Here is a 20,504-nt window from a genome sequence, read left to right on the forward strand (position 1 = left end):
TAAGTACTATACGCGTTTTCAAAAAGAGTTTGCATTCATAATTAAAAGTGATGTCAAACCAACATCGAAAGTTTTACATTCCAAAAGTATGCTTCACTAAGTAGAAGCAATAATTAAGTGTACGTGACCCCAAATGGTCGTTACAAGTCATAATCTAAGAGTACTAATGTTTGAATGCAAAGTAAAGTAGTTCATGCGTGGACAACTCTAAGCAGCGGGTGTCTACAGCACAACAAGTAAGACAGCGGAAGCAACCTCAAGCACCTGAGAAATACATGCTTAAAAATGTCAACACAAAGGTTGGTGAGCTATAGTTTAAGTATAACAGTATGTAAGGTAGGCCACGAGATTTCAGTGCTACAAAGAGCTTTTCAAAACAGTATGATAAAGTATATGTTAACCGTGGGCACTTGGTAACTAACTTAACGTTTATACTCCCTGAAAGTACACTTGGCAAGTGCGTATGTCTAAGAAGTATTAAACACTCGTTAAATGCTAGCGCTACTAGCCCGAGTGGGGATGTCAAATCCTATGGATCCATATCTAAGATTCGCGTTCACCAGTTCATAAACCAATGATTAAACGTTACCGAGCTAAAGGGAATGTTTCTGCCGTTATATAACCCACACATATATAAAATTTAAGTACTCGTGCCTAGTATGTAAAACATAAAATTCGCATGTATTCTCAGTTCCCAAAATAAGTTAAAGTAAAAAGGGAATGCTATAACTCACAATGATATGCAGCGGTAAAGTAGTAGTCAGGAAAGGTGTGCAAGTAAACGGTCCGAAATCCTCAACCTAAGTCAAATAGTACTAAGTCAGTAAGTCGTCTTAATAGGTTTAAAAGTATGTAATTAAGGTCTTAAAGGTCATCATCATTCATCATTAAACAAAAGGCGTAAGGTAGGTTTCGTTTATGAAAGTAGTTTAAAACAAAGTCTGACTTCAGTCAGTCACCACGACCTCTACCCTTACTGAATTAAGGTGAGACCAGTGGCCATGGCTCCGTCTATGAGTCCCTTATGGTAAAATTTACAGAAGTAAACTCGTCTTGGTTTGACCGTGGCGACGGTCTAAGTGCGAGTAGGTCAGAAATTTCTGCACAACGTTAAAGGACATAGTAACGATCGGAGGGCCATAAATCCTAAACCGTAACTCGGATTAAGACGAGTCCTATATGAAAAGTTATCTACTCGAAAATATCTATCTAAAAATCAAGGTTAGAACAGCCCAGGTCTACTGGTCTGTTACAGAATCACCAGACCAGTAGCTTTTGGACAGAACAGTGAGTTTAAAAGGGTTCCGGTGGTCTTGGTGCTTGATGTTCATCATGGTTCTCATCCTTGATGCATATAGCTTCAAGTGTACAACTCATTGATGTATCTACATCATCTTAACCAAGTCTTGACCATCATAACCCATGTGCAAGTCTAAGACATGAAGCACAACTCACTTAAGAGTTGTATGAAGTTTGATGAACCAAAGTTGCATCAAAGTCTTAGAACTAACACATACATGGACTTTAAAGCTAATAACAAGTTACAAACTTGAAAGTAAACTAACTAATCAAGATCATAAGTAGTAGAACATAGTTCTTAGTTTGATCTTGAAGATCCAAGACTCAAAAGTCTAGATCCAAAGTTATATCTAAAGAAAACTTATTTGTGTGTTCTTGAACTTTCAAAGTTAACTTAATTTGTTCAAGAGATATGAGATCAAGACTAACTTGTAGTACTTGACCATATACACTAACTACATGAAATTAAAGTGCATAAATTGAAGAAGTAAACTTAAATAAGCAAGAAAAGGTTCATGGTTGTTCATACTTTAAAGATTCAAACCAAGGTTTGATCTTTAGAAATTAAACTTTAAAGTTTACTTCATGAACTTCAAGTATGTCTTTCAACCATGAACTTTATAAACTTTGAACAAGTATTTAGTGGAGATCATAAACTAGAGAGTTTATGTCTTGTATGTTCTTGAAGATTCAAGATAAAAGAAGAATTAAACTAAGAAGTTTGATTCTTGAAAACATGCAAGTAAATAAAGATAATAACAACTAGTAATCAACACAAGTAACAAAAGATTATAACAATCAAAGAATGATGATGATTTAAGGGTGATAGAAATCGGTTCTAACAAGAAAAAGACGAGAGAAAGAACTTGAAAGTAACTCACACTTTGAGAGAAAAGTTGAGAGGAAAGTAATTGCAAGTTTGTGTGTGAGATGAATGAGGTTTACTAGTGAACAAGTAATACAAAAAAAAATTGTGTGAACACCCTTACCCATGCTAGCCCACGGCCAGCAGCAAAAAGAAGAGGGGGAGGGGATTAATTCAATGGTTTCTAGCATGTAATTGTCCTTAAAGGTGGTTACTTGAGGTGCATGCATGGGGATAACAAGCAACTAGATTCCAATGTCTCTAAACTAACTAGTTACAACCTAAATGATACTTACAAGTGTTAGTGGGCTAACTAAGTCCATTAATAATGTAGGGTGGGCTTGGAAGTCCAATAACATGAGTCCATTACACTAACAAAGCCCAAGTTCAAATAAATCACAAGTTAAACCAATTAAAGCCCAAGTAACTAACTAATAGCCTTAGTTAATTAAAATGATTAATAAATTTAATCATGAATGTAAATAATATCTAAAAATATTATTCGTGAAAGTTTCGGGTGTCACAAAGACGTTTCGGGCCATTAAAGTCAAGTTCGGGCAATCATGGCAACATGTAAATGTAATAACGTACATTCGTTTAAACACGCGTATTAATAATAATAATTATTAATAAAATAACGTTGGAAATTCCAGGGTCGTTACATTACCCACCTGTTAAAGAAAATTTCGTCCCGAAATTTAAGCTGAGGTAGATGGAGGAGTCGGGAAAAGGTGAGGATACTTTCGCATCATTTGATCTTCTCGCTCCCAAGTAAACTCAGGTCCTTGTTTGGCATTCCATCGTACTCGGACGATCGGAATCTTGTTGTGTTTCAAAGTTTTGATCTCACGATCCATAATCTCAACTGGTTCTTCCACAAAGTGGAGTTTGTCGTCAATTGTAAGTTCCTCAAGTGGTATGATAAGTTCCGGTGCAGCAAGACACTTCTTCAAGTTCGACACGTGGAAGGTAGGATGAACTGAGCTCAATTGTGCTGGTAGATCCAAACGGTATGCAACAGGTCCAACACGTTCCAAGATTTTGAAAGGACCAATGTATCGTGGGTTCAACTTTCCACGTTTTCCAAAATGGATCACACCTTTCCAAGGTGCAACCTTCAACATTACACGATCACCAACGTTGAATTCAAAGTCTTTACGTTTAAGATCGGCATAACTCTTCTGACGATCGCGGGCAGTCTTAAGTCTAGCTTGAATCTGAGCAATCTTTTCTGTTGTTTCATGGACTACCTCGGGTCCGGTGATTTGCTTTTCGCCTACTTCAGCCCAACAAATAGGAGATCGGCACTTACGGCCATACAATGCTTCAAAAGGTGCAGCATTAATGCTAGAGTGATAACTGTTGTTGTACGAGAATTCGGCGAGTGGTAAATGCCTTTCCCAGGCCTTTCCAAAATTAATGACACATGCACGCAGCATGTCCTCCAAGGTCTGAATCGTTCGTTCACTTTGCCCGTCAGTCTGGGGATGATAAGCAGTGCTCATGTCGAGACGAGTTCCCATGGCTTCTTGCAAAGAACGCCAAAATCTAGAGGCAAAACGGGGATCGCGATCGGAGATGATCGATAAAGGTACACCATGATGAGATACAACCTCCTTGATGTATAATTGAGCAAGTCTCTCCATTGTATCCGTTTCCTTCATCACTAGAAAGTGTGCAGATTTGGTGAGGCGGTCAACAATAACCCAAATGGTATCGTATCCGCCCACCGTCTTTGGCAGCTTGGTGATAAAATCTATTGTGATCCTTTCCCACTTCCATTGTGGGATCTCCGGTTGCTGAAGTAATCCGGAAGGTCTCTGATGCTCGGCTTTAACCTTCGAGCAAGTCAAACACTTACCAACATAAGTCGCAACGTCCTTCTTAAGATTCGGCCACCAATACTGTTATTTAAGGTCGTGGTACATCTTGCCCGCACCGGGGTGAATCGAATATCTCGATTTGTGTGCTTCATCAAGTATCAGGTTCCGTAGATCTCCATAGAGTGGTACCCAAATTCTACCGGCATAACATCGGAGTCCAGACTCCCTAACCTCGAATCGAGAGACAAGTATGTTCAAATGTTCGTGAGATATGTTCTCCTCTTTGAGAGCCTCATCTTGGGCTACTCTGATCTGGCTGTTGAGGTTCGAATGGATGGTGATGTTCCGGGCCCTAACACGAAGAGGTGTCGTCCTCTCCTTTCGGCTTAAAGCGTCAGCTACAACATTGGCCTTGCCAGGGTGATAACGGAGTTCACAATCGTAGTCGTTGAGCGTCTCGATCCATCGACGCTATCTCATATTCAGTTGCTTCTGATCAAAGATGTGCTGGAGACTCTTGTGATCGGTGAAAATAGTGCTCTTAGTTCCATACAAATAATGTCTCCACAATTTAAGTGCAAAGACAACGGCTCCAAGTTCAAGATCATGTGTAGTGTAGTTCCGCTCGTGAATCTTCAATTGGCGGGAGGCATAGGCAATAACCTTTGATCGTTGCATCAGTACACAACCAAAACCACTCTTCGATGCATCACAATAAACAAGAAAGTCGTCACTGCCTTCAGGAAGTGATAGGATAGGTGCGGAGGTTAACTTCTTCTTCAAAGTTTGAAATGCTGATTCGTGTGCGGGTTCCCAAATGAACTTCTTGCCCTTGTGAGTCAGTGCGGTCAAAGGACGCGCAATCAGAGAAAATCCTTCGATGAACCTTCGATAATAACCGGCGAGACCTAGGAATTGGCGAATATGCGTCGGAGTAGTGGGGGTCTCCCACTTGCTGATGGCTTCAATCTTGGCGGGATCAACTTTGATACCCTGGTCGCTTACAACATGACCCAAAAATTGTACTTCCTTCAACCAAAATTCACACTTGGAGAATTTGGCGTAAAGTTGCTCTTGTCTTAAGAGTTCAAGCACTAATCGGAGGTGTTGCTCATGTTCTTCTTCGCTCTTAGAGTAGATGAGGATATCATCTATGAAGACGATAACAAACTTGTCCAAGTAAGGCTTGCAGACACGATTCATGAGGTCCATGAACACGGAAGGTGCATTTGTCAAACCGAATGGCATCACGAGAAACTCATAATGACCATAACGGGTCCTGAATGCAGTTTTCTTCACGTCACTTTCCTTCACCCTCAGTTGGTGATATCCGGATCGCAAATCGATCTTTGAATAAACGCTCGATCCTTGTAGTTGATCAAAAAGATCGTCAATTCGTGGAAGAGGATACCGATTCTTGATTGTCAATTTGTTGAGTTCACGGTAGTCGATACACATACGGAAGGATCCATCCTTCTTCTTCACAAACAACACAGGTGCGCCCCAAGGCGAGAAACTTGGTTAAATAAATCCTCGGTCTAACAGCTCTTGTAGTTGACTCTGTAATTCTTGCATCTCAGAAGGTGCGAGTCTATAAGGTGCGCGAGCTACAGGTGCAGCTCCTGGCACTAAGTCAATCTGAAACTCTACTGCTCTCTGCGGCGGCAATCCAGGCAATTCCTCTGGGAAGACATCGGAAAATTCGTTCACAATTCGAATGTCGTTCACGCTCTTCACCTCAGTTTCTACCACTTTCCCATGTGCTAGGACAGCAAAACGTCCCTTCTTCATAATCTTTTGCGCTTTCACGCAACTAATGAGGTTCAACTTCGAGGTACATCTCTCTCCATAGATAACCAGTGGTTCTCCATCTCCTTGTGGTATGCGAAGTGCTTTATCTCCGCAGATTATATCGGCCTTTATCTTGCTCAACCAATCCATACCTACGATCACGTCAAAACTTTCCAGTTTGATAGGTATCAAATCAATTTCGAAATCTGCACCAGCTATGTTGATAACAGCTCCACGACTAATACGGTCAACCTTTTCAAGTTTACCATTGGCGACCTCGACAAGCATACTCTCTTTTAACGGGACTAATGACCAATTAATCTTATCGCAAAAATGTCTACATACATAACTTCTATCCGCACCAGTATCAAACAAGACAGAAGCTAAAAGATTGTTGATTGTGAATATACCTGTCACCAAGTCGGGGTTATCGCGTGCATCCCTTGCATTAACATTAAAAGCTCGTCCACGGGGTGGTCCTCCGTCTTTTCGCTTGTTTGGGCACGCATTTCTGAAATGGCCCGTCTTCCCGCATTCATAACACTTCTTCGGCCCTGTGGGGTTCGGCTTCCCATTCAAAGTGGTGACCTTGCAGTCCTTCCCGATATGCCCAGCCCGTTGACACTTCTCACAAACAACATTGCAATATCCAGTATGGTGTTTGTAACATCGCTTGCATTGAGGTAAGGTTCCATTGTAGTTCGGGTTGGTGTTGGTGTTGTTGTTGGGATTAGGGTTTCCACCGTTGTTGTGCCTCTTGGAGTGGGGTTTGATCGTAGTTTCTCCCCCTGTTGTTGTTGTTGTTGTTGTGGTTGTTGTCCCATTTCCTCTTTTCGCTACTACCAACCTCAAACTTAGCCTTCTCCGGCTCATCAATAAGAATCTGATTCATGAGAGTATGCGCCATGCGCATTGCTTCGGGAACAGTCGGTGGTTTGGATGAGGTGACATTCCCCTTTGATGGACTTAGGAAGTCCCCAAAAGTATCGCTCCATTCGTTTGAATTCGGGGGTGACCATAGTCGGACACATTAATGCTAACTCCAAAAACCTACGATTGTAACTGTTAAGGTCGTTCCCTACGGCCTTCAACTGCATGAATTCAATTTCCATTTTCTGAATTTCGGTTCTCGAACAATACTCATCAATCATAGCCGCCTTGAATTCCTCCCATGGGGTAGCATACGCCTCATCGATACCTTTCGCTTGAGCTAACGTGTTCCACCACGTTAGCGCGCCGTCTGATAGCGTGCAAGATGCAAACTTGGTCTTATTGTCCTCCGAACAGTTGCTAACTCGGAATACCGATTCCAATTTTTCGAACCATCTGGTGAGACCAACTGGTCCCTCGGTGCCGCTGAAGTTATGCGGTTTGCAGCTCTGGAATTCCTTGTATGTACACCCATTTCGAATGGGTGGAATAACCGGTGGTGGTGGCGGTGGAGCTTCGAGATTTCTTTCTGCTAGGGCTGCAGCGACCCGTTCGTTGATCATGTCCTCAATTTGGGCGGCGGTAGGTGTGGATCTTCCGTTAGCCATGGTATTCTAAACAAAATTTTTGACTCAAGTCAAAATCCAGTATGCAAGTAGTAATAATACAGTATATAGTGACCAACATGGAATCAAACATCACATGTTATTAAATAATGCATCTAGGTACAAATACCACATAATCATCGTACATCAATGTAAATAGAACATCGTGCAAGAATTAAATAACGCAAAGTTCCATTCATTAATAATAATAAGTTTCATACATCTGAATAAGTTCGTACAATACATATGAAATACATGAAACTATATCTAGATTACATCATGAAATCTAAATACAAGGTCCTACGGTGGAGGCGGGTGAACTGCTCCTCGAGCCAACTGCTCCTCGAGCTCAGTGACTCGAGCTCGGAGAGTCTCAATCTCCCTCATCAGTTCCTCGTTAGAGGGAGCTGGTGGGGCAGGCGGTGCAGGTGGGGTGGGTGGTGCGGGTGGTGCCGGTGGTACTGATGTAGATGGTCCGGCTCCGGATGTAGACGGTACGTCCCTAGATGTAAGTGGTCCGTATCTAAATCTAGGTGGTACGGTTCCAGGAATAGTCAATACGTAACGGGGAACCTTACGTATCTGTGGGTCGGCAGGGTATGGCACAACTCGTTTACGAGCAGTAACCCTACGACGATGGCCAAAAGCGTCAGTAAAAGCACGACCTCCATTCACCCCTGGAATGACGGTGCCGTCGAAACGGTACCGCTTCTTCGGCGGGGTGGAGGGTGCCTGAATAGGTCTATCAGCAGGATCCTCATCATCACTGGAGTCGTCTGATGATGAAGAATCGGCGGATGATGAGTCATCCGAATCGTGTGGTGGTGACACTGGTGGCTGAGCTGGTAATCTGAAGCGTCCGAAGGCGGCCAACATCTGTCTGTGTCTGCCTGGCGGAATCACGACTAAACGTCCGTCGGGAGTGCGTCGGCAAGGCGTGCGCATGTGGTTACGAAATGGCCCTTCCCCGAACTCCGCGGGGATCTCAATACCACCAATGCAGGGCTGTGACCTCGAGGGTCCAGGAGCAGACACTGGGGCAGGTGCACTAGTACCAGCTCCGGAAGTAGAAGCGCCGGGGTCACTAGTGGGTGTCGGGGCCGGTGTATCGGCAGTAGCAGCAGCAGGTGTAGCAGTAGGTAGGGCGACGGGGTCTGAGTCTGTACTGCCCGAAATGCCAGCAGGTGGAACATCCGACATCTGAACAAGGAAAAATAAATTTTCCATGTCAGTATGTCATAAAGCAAGCAAATAATAGGCCAACAGTTTAAATCATGTATAACGGTAACTAGCATGGAAATAACAGTAATTCGTATGAAAGTAGCATGCAATCGAAAGCAAGTAGCATCATGCAGTAGTGAAATCATGTAATAGCATATGGCATATAGCAGTAACAGTAAGCAGCAGCATGCAGTAAGTTCAGCAGAAACACGTAAACTAGCAAGTTGTAGATTAGTCCTATTAGTGAATCCTACTCGGGTCGGTCTTAGACTCTCTAATGCAACCTAATTCCCTACAACTAATGCTCTGATACCAAATGTGATGCCCCGTACTAAATCATCATGTACGGACCATCAACAACAGGATCATTACAAGGTTAAGTACTATATGCGTTTTCAAAAAGAGTTTGCATTCATAATTAAAAGTGATGTCAAACCAACATCGAAAGTTTTACATTCCAAAAGTATGCTTCACTAAGTAGAAGCAATAAATAAGTGTACGTGACCCCAAATGGTCGTTACAAGTCATAATCTAAAAGTACTAATGTTTGAATGCAAAGTAAAGTAGTTCATGCGTGGACAACTCTAAGCAGCGGGTGTCTACAGCACAACAAGTAAGACAGCGGAAGCAACCTCAAGCACCTGAGAAATACATGCTTAAAAACGTCAACACAAAGGTTGGTGAGCTATAGTTTAAGTATAACAGTATGTAAGGTAGGCCACGAGATTTCAGTGCTACAAAGAGCGTTTCAAAACAGTATGATAAAGTATATGTTAACCGTGGGCACTTGGTAACTAACTTAACGTTTATACCCCCAGAAAGTACACTTGGCAAGTGCGTATGTCTACGAAGTATTAAACACTCGTTAAATGCTAGCGCTACTAGCCCGAGTGGGGATGTCAAACCCTATGGATCCATATCAAAGATTCGCGTTCACCGGTTCATAAACCAATGAATAAACGTTACCGAGCTAAAGGGAATGTTTCTGCCGTTATATAACCCACACATATATAAAGTTTAAGTACTCGTGCCTAGTATGTAAAACATAAAATCCGCATGTATTCTCAGTTCCCAAAATAAGTTAAAGTAAAAAGGGAATGCTATAACTCACAATGATATGTAGCGGTAAAGTAGTAGTCAGGAAAGGTGTGCAAGTAAACGGTCCGAAATCCTCAACCTAAGTCAAATAGTACTAAGTCAGTAAGTCGTCTTAATAGGTTTAAAAGTATGTAATTAAGGTCTTAAAGGTCATCATCATTCATCATTAAACAAAAGGCGTAAGGTAGGTTTCGTTTATGAAAGTAGTTTAAAACAAAGTCTGACTTCAGTCAGTCACCACGGCCTCTACCCTTACTGAATTAAGGTGAGACCAGTGGCCATGGCTCCGTCTATGAGTCCCTTATGGTAAAATTTACAGAAGTAAACTCGTCTTGGTTTGACCATGGCGACGGTCTAAGTGCGAGTAGGTCAGAAATTTCTGCACAACGTTAAAGGACATAGTAACGATCGGAGGGCCATAAATCCTAAACCGTAACTCGGATTAAGACGAGTCCTATATGAAAAGTTATCTACTCGAAAAGATCTATCTAAAAATCAAGGTTAGAACAGCCCAGGTCTACTGGTCTGTTACAGAATCACCAGACCATTAGCTTTTGGACAGAACAGTGAGTTTAAAAGGGTTCCGGTGGTCTTGGTGCTCGATGTTCATCATGGTTCTCATCCTTGATGCATATAGCTTCAAGTGTACAACTCATTGATGTATCTACATCATCTTAACCAAGTCTTGACCATCATAACCCATGTGCAAGTCTAAGACATGAAGCACAACTCACTTAAGAGTTGTATGAAGTTTGATGAACCAAAGTTGCATCAAAGTCTTAGATCTAACACATACATGGACTTTAAAGCTAATAACAAGTTACAAACTTGAAAGTAAACTAACTAATCAAGATCATAAGTAGTAGAACATAGTTCTTAGTTTGATCTTGAAGATCCAAGACTCAAAAGTCTAGATCCAAAGTTATATCTAAAGAAAACTTATTTGTGTGTTCTTGAACTTTCAAAGTTAACTTAATGTGTTCAAGAGATATGAGATCAAGACTAACTTGTAGTACTTGACCATATACACTAACTACATGAAATTAAAGTGCATAAATTGAAGAAGTAAACTTAAATAAGCAAGAAAAGGTTCATGGTTGTTCATACTTTAAAGATTCAAACCAAGGTTTGATCTTTAGAAAGTAAACTTTAAAGTTTACTTCATGAACTTCAAGTATGTCTTTCAACCATGAACTTTATAAACTTTGAACAAGTATTTAGTGGAGATCATAAACTAGAGAGTTTATGTCTTGTATGTTCTTGAAGATTCAAGATAAAAGAAGAATTAAACTAAGAAGTTTGATTCTTGAAAACATGCAAGTAAATAAAGATAATAACAACTAGTAATCAACACAAGTAACAAAAGATTATAACAATCAAAGAATGATGATGATTTAAGGGTGCTAGAAATCGGTTCTAACAAGAAAAAGATGAGAGAAAGAACTTGAAAGTAACTCACACTTTGAGAGAAAAGTTGAGAGGAAAGTAATTGCAAGTTTGTGTGTGAGATGAATGAGGTTTACTAGTGAACAAGTAATACAAAAAAAAAAATGTGTGAACACCCTTACCCATGCTAGCCCACGGCCAGCAGCAAAAAGAAGAGGGGGAGGGGATTAATTCAATGGTTTCTAGCATGTAATTGTCCTTAAAGGTGGTTACTTGAGGTGCATGCATGGGGATAACAAGCAACTAGATTCCAATGCCTCTAAACTAACTAGTTACAACCTAAATGATACTTACAAGTGTTAGTGGGCTAACTAAGTCCATTAATAATGTAGGGTGAGCTTGGAAATCCAATAACATGAGTCCATTACAATAACAAAGCCCAAGTTCAAATAAATCACAAGTTAAACCAATTAAAGCCCAAGTAACTAACTAATAGCCTTAGTTAATTAAAATGATTAATAAATTTAATCATGAATGTAAATAATATCTAAAAATATTATTCGTGAAAGTTCCGGGTGTCACAAAGACGTTTCGGGCCATTAAAGTCAAGTTCGGGCAATCATGGCAACATGTAAATGTAATAACGTACATTCGTTTAAACACGCGTATTAATAATAATAATTATTAATAAAATAACGTTGGAAATTCCAGGGTCGTTACACCATAATTTTTGATGAGATATATCTATCTGTTGCGATGATTGATTACACTTGTGTTCTTCATCTTCGAGCTCTCATTACCTACATTTTTCTTTTTCCAAATTTTTACATAAAAATCACCACCATTGAAGAAACATATATATTCCAAATGACTTTTACCCGAACAAACTCTATATCAAAATTTGAAGAGAACTGACTAAGAAAGCTATAAAGGCTTCCGCTTCATCTGATGCGGCGACCTCTTTACGTGGAACAAACTCTTCAAAAATGGAGGAGTTTATTGATGGAGTACAAATGTACAAGACCGCGGTTTTGGAGAAAAAGCTTGAAAAAATGGACGCAATCACCAAAGCAGAACGTTATTAAGGCGCGGTCGACACTGCAAAGTTTATCGCGTCTATTGAAAGATTAAACATCACGAACCTGAAGGAAAAGAACGTGTTTTGAAGTTGAAGAAGAAATTGCTCGAAGAGTACAATAATTTAATTCAGTTGTCGGATGAGGAGTAGTTTATTTTTATTACATTATTGTACTGTTTGATTTTAGGACTTTTTAATTGTTGTCATGTTTTGTTTTATAATTTTGGACCTTTAATAAATTGTAACCTTTTTAATTTTTTTTATAAGTGTACTCTTATATAATTATATTTAGTTATAATAATTACATAAATTTAATTTAACTAAATTAAACAAAAGAAAAAAATAAATTAAATTATAATAAAACATAAAATAGAAAAAGAAATTAAAATACCCCGCGCTAACCTTCAACTGTCACTCCACTACTTCTCATTTTACCAACACGTCTGACACGTCACCGCCAACTACCCCAATCCAACACACCAAAAAAAGCTATCACCACTAAAAGTGGTCTTACTTGTTCTTATAAAGTTTTAAAATACAAAAATTTCTGTCAAGTTAGGAGATAACAAACTCTAGCATTTTGAAATGCCTTTCAAAGTTTTAATATACATAAATTACTGTCATGGTAGGAGACAAAACTCTAGCATTTTGAAATGCCTTTCAGTTCTCTAAATTAATCTCTCTTAATCAAATGTTATTATCATGTTTTTGGTAAATCACCAAAACCAACTGAGAAATGCTATTTTCAACTTGGACCCGAGCGCTCATAACACCAACAGCTCATACAGAGTATTGGTCATTTATTTCAACAACCCTCATCATTTGCACGTAACACACACGTTCGGACGAAAACACGAACTCGATCGACGGTACCCGGAAACACATCCATACGGACAATTCAATTTAGCCACAAAGGATGACACTGTTAACTTATAACCATCTTTAGTGAAATTTCTTCCAAACCTGTTAACAAAAAAACGAAAACTAACATGACTTTTGTTTACCTTTAAATGACTCTTGTATTCAATTCAACGATGTTAAGCATAAAAGGCAACAAACATTATTTTATTTGACATAAGTGTGCAACTGAAGGCCTTTTTCATCTCCCAACTAGTTTGGGTTGGCTGATGATGCTTTTGTGATAAAATCATAAAATAAAACTATATAACTAACAGATGAATAAATACATTTCCAACACCTATACATAACTTATAGCTTACTATGTTCTTCATCTTCGAGCTCTCATTAGCTATATTCTTTTTTCCACTTTTTACATAAAAACTATATATTCAGAAAGATTATCGTCCCACTTAAGCTTCAAGGACATTGCATATCTTGTAGAGTCGCTTTTGTTTGTTACCACCATATACTTGGATTATGAGTTCTTAAAGCATGAAGAAGTTGCTAGTTTAGACAGGTATGACATCAGCATTTTGACTTTCGTCGCAAGTCAACACAAGACCTTCGACGTAGGTTGGGAAAAGACCACAACCCCACCGACAGCTTGTGGAAATTGGGTCCGTTGGTGGAACGATCATTAGCACATTGTCATGTCGCCTTACGACCCCCATCACACTAACTGTACTCCCTTCTTTGATGTATCTGTCATCAAAATCAATTAATTATACCAAACCCATAAGTATTTTGAAACATACATATATGGCACAAAAAACTAATTTTGAAAAATACAAACTCTTTGACCTAACTTTGACTCTGACCAACTCTGACCCGACTCGGGCGACTCAGCCCAACTTTGACCGACTTTGACCTGACTTTTTAGCGTTAGCGTTAGCGTTGAATGACTTTAAAGGCGATTTCTGGGAAATTCGGGATGGGCTAGTCCCAAAACGACACGTCGGCCAACTTTTACAACAGTGAACACTTGTCATGATGATTTTATCTACAACTTGAACAAAATCGTACTGCGTTGTCTTGCTGGACACATACAACGAACCAATCAAAATTTGTTGGAAACAACTAAGTATCCCTTTTTTCCATAACATTGTTTATTCTGTTAGCATTGTTGTACCATTAGCTTTAGTGATATTTCTTCATTTATTTTTGACAAAATTCATTAAAAATATGTATCATTTTTCTTTTGATACATACAAAAAACCAATCACATTTGTTATCAATAACTAGGTGACCTTTTTTCTTCACCAAACGTGACCACAAAACTTATCAACAAAGAGTTGCCATAAAGCAGAATAAACAATTTACTATATCAATTCAAGAATTTGCGTCATTCATATTCATATGAAATAAAAAAGCAAGTGTGTTTAAGAAACTTACCCTTCTTTGAGCCGCATAGCACGGTCATCGAATGATAAGCTGCGATCTGCAAGCCAGCTAATAAAGCTTGGAGATGACTCTCTGTTTTCCTTTGTAATGTCAACCACTGTTGTTTCTTTAACAAAAGGAGCTACTTTGGCTCCATAACCTGCTTTCACTACGGCTCTTAATCCGGATTGGAAATCCGATATGTAGAAATCAGCCACGTATTTCTGGATATTAAAGAAAAGAAGATGTGTGTAACTAAATAGTGAAGGATAAACAAAGAAATGGTGCTAAAAGAAAGGATGAATTACAATGTACATAATGTAAAAAAAAACATAAAATATATATAAACATTAACATGAGCAAGATACGGCTCTAGTTATTGAGTCGATAACAAGCGTCGATTTATTGGCGACTTGACTGACTCTTAGAGCCTAAATTAAATTTCAGGCAGGATTTAAAACCCATGGAAATTTGATTTTACCATTTTCATGGCGTATCAATTTTAATTTTATTTTATTTTAAAAAAAAAAAAAAAATTTCCTACTCATTGGCCGGAGGTCCACCCGGAAGCAATCTCTCTATCCGTCGAATAGAGAGATGAATGACTTCCTTTACTAAAGAGTGTTTTTCACTTTGGGTGGAGAAATGACTTTTTTTATTCTCGGATAGGGGAAGGATTGTCTACATCTCACCTCCCCCATACACCACTCATGTGGTATTGAGTTTTGTTGTTGTTGTATTAACATGAGCAAGAAAAAACCAAACCTGCCACTTCAATTCATTAGTAAATACTCCCTCATTGCCGAATAAACAAAGCAATTCTTGAATTTGCATATTTTGACAAGGAAGAAAGGTAGTTATAGATTGTGCTTAAATTAAGAAATTTTAAGACAAAATCTTGCCGTTGGTCCCTAAACTTTGTACTACAGCGGAGGTGACCTTAAACTTTTTATTTTGACTTCGTTGATCTCGAACTATTAAGAATAAGATATCTTATAGATGACCCTCTACTTAACTGGAATTAAATTTATACCGTTAAATGAGATCACATGGCGTTAAATTTATCCCGTTGCTTTGTTCTTTGGACTTAAAAACGCAACGTAAATAATTTTTTTATAACAGCATGTTATAAGTCATGTTACAAGTCACTGACGGGGGCCAGAAGCCACCCACTCGATCATATCCGGACCACGTGTCAGTAACTGCCCAAAAGAATACAATCTAGAGAAACCCCCTAGGAGAAACCCCAAATTAACTGCCCATAAGGCACAATCTGAAGATGACTCCCCCTGGATTCGAACCTTCGATCCCATGAAACCCAGATACCTGGGGTACCACTGCTCTGTTAACGCACATGGTAACGCAAATATTAAATAGATACTATAACGTTATAGATGGAAATGGAAAGAAGGTAATATTAGAGAAGAAAATTGTAAAAGATAGTTAACTTAAAGACAAACAGAACTAACCTCCGAATTTCTACATCCCCAAGAGAAGCAACGATGCTTAGGGTTTGCTGATTTTCCACCACACCCTTTATACTCGTACAACTCTGTAGAAACATAAACGCACCTTGGTACTTTCTGGAACGATGATTCAAGAGGAATACTACCGCACGTCACAACCTGCAAACAAGGATTACAGATCAGCATTTCAGACAATTATGCTTGGAGCTTTGTTTTAGAATAAAAACTAGTAATAAAAATGTAAAAAGAATACTCATAAGTCATAATTAGTAAGAAATACCAGTGTTATTGTGGATCCTATTAAATTGATGGACATATATCACATCACATAATGCAATAAATAGCACCAAACTTATACTTTATTTCGTTAATCCTAATTTTTTTCATTTAACTAAAACCATAGTATTTAACTTACATTTGAAATGTACAAAAGCTATAAAGGGTTTTGAAAACGAATCAGTAAGTTGAGTGAACAAACTAAAATTGCAGTAAATACAACACTTTTCTATACTTCACAAGGTTTAAGAAGCCACCTAAAATAAAGGGATATATACCATCCTTGAACCTACTGAAAAGTAAACTATTTTTCGTATCTTTTTCTCCTTGAGGTTTTCCCCTCCCAATTCTTATACCAAAACTAGTTTGACCCGATCCAAATCGTAATTATAATTCAGGTCAACTCCATTGAAGTAGGTAAGTATAAAACCAATATCTCCAAAACCTTAACCTTGACATCATAAATTAAAAACTGTAAATAATATCCTTATTTGGAAAGTGCACATTTTGCATTTACTTCTAAACCCATTGCCCATACCTAATACCAAATAATTGATTATAATTTGTCAAAATTTTAACATGCTACTATCAAATAGAATACCATTTATAGCAATTACCAATCATTGCTATCTCTTCTAATTATAATTATAACAAGTGGATGGATTGACACATTGACCCATTTACCACAAATCACATAAGTATCAATTATGATAAATTAAAAATTAATATTCAATTTTAAAGAAAGAATTAACTTTCTTTAAATACTAGTATGTCTTTGCATCACGTTTATCCTTGATTAACATTAACATTGTACATAACATAATTTAAAATTAAACAGTTCTTTCTATTAAAGGTGTATTCTTGTCACTTTCTGATAACCACATAAAAATATCCTTTCCCATCAATTTTTTAAACTAATACTCCGTAATAAAATGTAAGAGACGTACGAGATTAAAAATAAAAAAAAGTAAATTACCCCAGTAACCTTGACAAACTGGCCATCAACAGCACCTCTAAGTTCAGTATCAGGGTATTTTCGTAAATACGACAACAACGTTGTTTTTTTACAAACACAATTCCATAACATCACCACTACGGCGAGCGCAGTAACTGCCGCCACCGCCACAAGAATCAGCGGTTTCTTCACCGCCACCATTAAAAACGTTCCGACCATTAACCCAATCACAGCAATCACCAGCAACATCCACATTAACGTTTTCGATACCTTAAACCCTAACCTTACGTCATCATAACCTAACGTCGTTACAGCTGAACCGTACACAGTCTTCCCTTTTGCCGGCGGTGGTAACTCAAGTTGACCAGATCTCCGGCCGACACTCGATCCAAGTGGACCGGAGGTTATTAGTAAACCGGTAACGATAGGACCCGACCCGGAAGTTCGTTTAGGAATTGGTCCGGAACCGGATCTAAAGGATCCACTGGTGGAAGAAGATGATGGACGGTGGGGTGGTGGTGGGTGGTGGTCGGAAATGGGTATGTCGAACATTTTACCGAGCTCGCCGGATTTTTTGACATCGCCGCCGGTGTAAGGTACGGCACGTGATACAATTGTGGGTTGGCGTTCTTTGAGCTGTTCGGGTCGACCCGAAACGTATAATCCATTGCTGAGCTGGTGAGAAGGGATTCTGCTACCCATTTTAATTAAAAAACTAAGTAAAGTAATAAAAAGAAAAAGGTTTGTTTATTTTGTGAAGTTTGCAAAAAGGAAAAAAATTTAGGGTTTTAAATGAGGAAAGTGGTGTTGAGTTAGTGCGTCAAGTTGAAGATAGAAGAAACAGAGTGAGTGAATTTGATTCAGAAATTAACGACGATGGAAAAGGGCCACTACCAACAGAATGTGCATTACATACTTGTACCGTACATACACATATTATTAATATTTTTTCTTTACAAAAATAATGATAATACTTTACCCATTTACTTCTTACTTTTCATAACTTTTTATCTTACATGCAAAGTTAAAATACTTTACTTTAATAAACTTTATTTTATTATGAAAAAATTACGCCGTTGGTACCTGTGGTTTGTTTCCATTTGCATCGTAACACCTAAACTATTTTTTTTGCGTAGTTGGTACCTCAGTTTTGCTTAAATATCGTGTTTGGCACCCCGACCTAACTGCCGTCAAACTTTAATGGTTAACTCCGCACAGTATACAATCATAAAAGTACAAGGACCACTAGTGTAATACAGTAAAAGTTTAAGGTTAACTCCTTACATTTTCTTTTTTTCCATCAACCCATCCATTTTCCTTTGATACAATTAACAGACACCCATTTGGGTGTGTGTTGAATAATGTTTCAATTGTATTGTATTCTTTTTCACTAAATGAATTCAATGATGAAATCCAAGTCATAAAGAAACGAACCTTGCAAGAAGTTTCATTCTTGCTAAATAATTCCTTCACTCTTGACCGGAATTCACCTCGCCGGAGCGGGTCAAACGATTCCAGAAAAGTCAACGCTTCCAGATTTTTTTATGTTTTTTTACTGGGAAATCTTCAGGTTCAAGAGGTAAACTGTAAGATTTACGTAAAAGGGGTAAATGAGTATTTAGAATTACATCCTTTACTGTTATAGATTGTTATTTCCGTGGTAGATCCTCCATTGAGTGAGGTACATTTATGAATCATACAGAATCTCCGGCAACGTCACTGGCACCAACCACTGCGTTTTCATGTAACTTGAAATGGGTGTTCAAATTTAGAGATGGGTTTTCTTCTTCAACTGCATACATCATGTTTAAGAATGGTAATGAAGTAGAAACCAAGTTTCTTGAATTTTGTGAAGCATAATTTTAACAGTTGAGAAATTATAATCAAATTTAAGATTTAATTGAGAAACGAAGTAATAGAACATAAGTAATTTAATTTTAAGTAGAAATTGCATAATTTTTATTTTATGTCCCATGAATCACATGAGATTTTATTTTTGAATATTAGGGTTTGATTCGAGTTTGAGAATTTGTTGGATATATTGTTGAAGATGATGGAAAAAGGAAAATGTAAGGAGTTAACCTTAAACTTTTACTGTATTCACTAGTAGTCCTTGTAATTTTATGATTGTATAATGTGAGGAGTTAACCATTAAAGTTTGACAGCAGTTAGGTTGGGGTGCCAACCACGATACTTAAGCAAAACTGAGGTACCAACTACGCAAAAAGAAAAATTTAGGTGTTACGATGCAAATATGAACAAACCACAGGTACCAACGGCGTAATTTTTTCTTTTATTATTCTTGTTTATGTTTATTTATGAAATTTTACTACTAATTTATTATTTATTACTATACTTTAAATTAAAATAAAATACTGAACTAGAAGAGAGTAGTATTATTTTACTCTCCCATAATGTAGAAGAGTTAAAGACATAAATAAGCTATATACTTTTTTTTCAAATGTAGGCTATATACTTTTAAAAGGTGTATCGATGTATACCAACAAAACTTAGAAACTTGCTAACATCATCGTCTTCATCGTATCAACCTCATCATCTAATCGGAGCTTCAAATTACTTGAAAATGATGCTAATAGTCTCGACTAACAGCTTTTGTGAAGTATTAAGATTCAAAATTCACAACGATTTCACAATTCGATGAAGAACATGAGCGGTTTTCATGAAGAACACCAAAATTGTGTTTTGTTGATATATGTACACTTTTTGAAAGTATATAGCCTACATTGGTATTTTTTGGAGTTTATAGCCTACATTGAAAAAAAAAACGAAAGTATATAGTTTATTTATGGAAGAACAAGTTGTAGGGTTTTTTTTACCATGTCATATTTAAAAGAAAAAAAAATCCACATAATCATTCTGTTTTAGCCGGTAGCAAGTCATTTTTGTTAACATGAGTACACTTTTTGAAAGTATATAGCTCACATTGGTATTTTGTTGAGTATATAGCCTACATTGGAACAAAAATGAAAGTATATAACCTATTTATAGCTTTAACCCAATGTAGAATTTGAAATTAGCAAACGAGTACTCGATTTTATAACTTTTCTTTTTCTTCTGAAAATCGAATCTTATTTCAAACCATAGAACATACATCCGAGATTGGGCCACAACAAGGAGCAGACCCAAAACATACAACTCGAAAATGGGTTACAACATAACAAACCCAGTCACGAATGGTTACAACATGGCGGTACTGGATGGTGAGGAAACAACCACTACCTATATTAAGACACTAACATCACACCACACGAAAAATTACATGGACACGAACCAAAATCACAAAACATGTTCTTTTGGGTTCGATAGCCACGCCAACCAATCGATCGAAAAACCTTTGATTATTCTTGCGATCCACGCATAAGTCTTGACTTGTATCTCATATAGAGCCATAGGACCATTCCACGTTTTGA

At 38.0% G+C, this 20,504-nt stretch overlaps 1 protein-coding gene across 1 annotated transcript; it reads right to left on the bottom strand.

Annotated features, from left to right (window-relative positions):
- Positions 1-13,116: 13,116 nt before the first annotated feature.
- LOC139851764 (uncharacterized membrane protein At1g16860-like) lies at positions 13,117-17,920 on the bottom strand. The gene is made up of 4 exons (XM_071840928.1): positions 17,095-17,920; positions 15,846-16,001; positions 14,389-14,600; positions 13,117-13,698 (listed from the first exon to the last, which is right to left on the bottom strand). The coding sequence occupies exons 1-4, from the start codon at positions 17,773-17,775 to the stop codon at positions 13,506-13,508; spliced, it is 1,242 nt and encodes a 413-aa protein (XP_071697029.1). The 5' UTR covers positions 17,776-17,920; the 3' UTR covers positions 13,117-13,505.
- Between the last annotated feature and the right edge of the window lie 2,584 nt (positions 17,921-20,504).

Source organism: Rutidosis leptorrhynchoides, chromosome 6, assembly GCF_046630445.1.
Source record: "Rutidosis leptorrhynchoides isolate AG116_Rl617_1_P2 chromosome 6, CSIRO_AGI_Rlap_v1, whole genome shotgun sequence".
Taxonomy (NCBI): domain Eukaryota; kingdom Viridiplantae; phylum Streptophyta; class Magnoliopsida; order Asterales; family Asteraceae; genus Rutidosis; species Rutidosis leptorrhynchoides.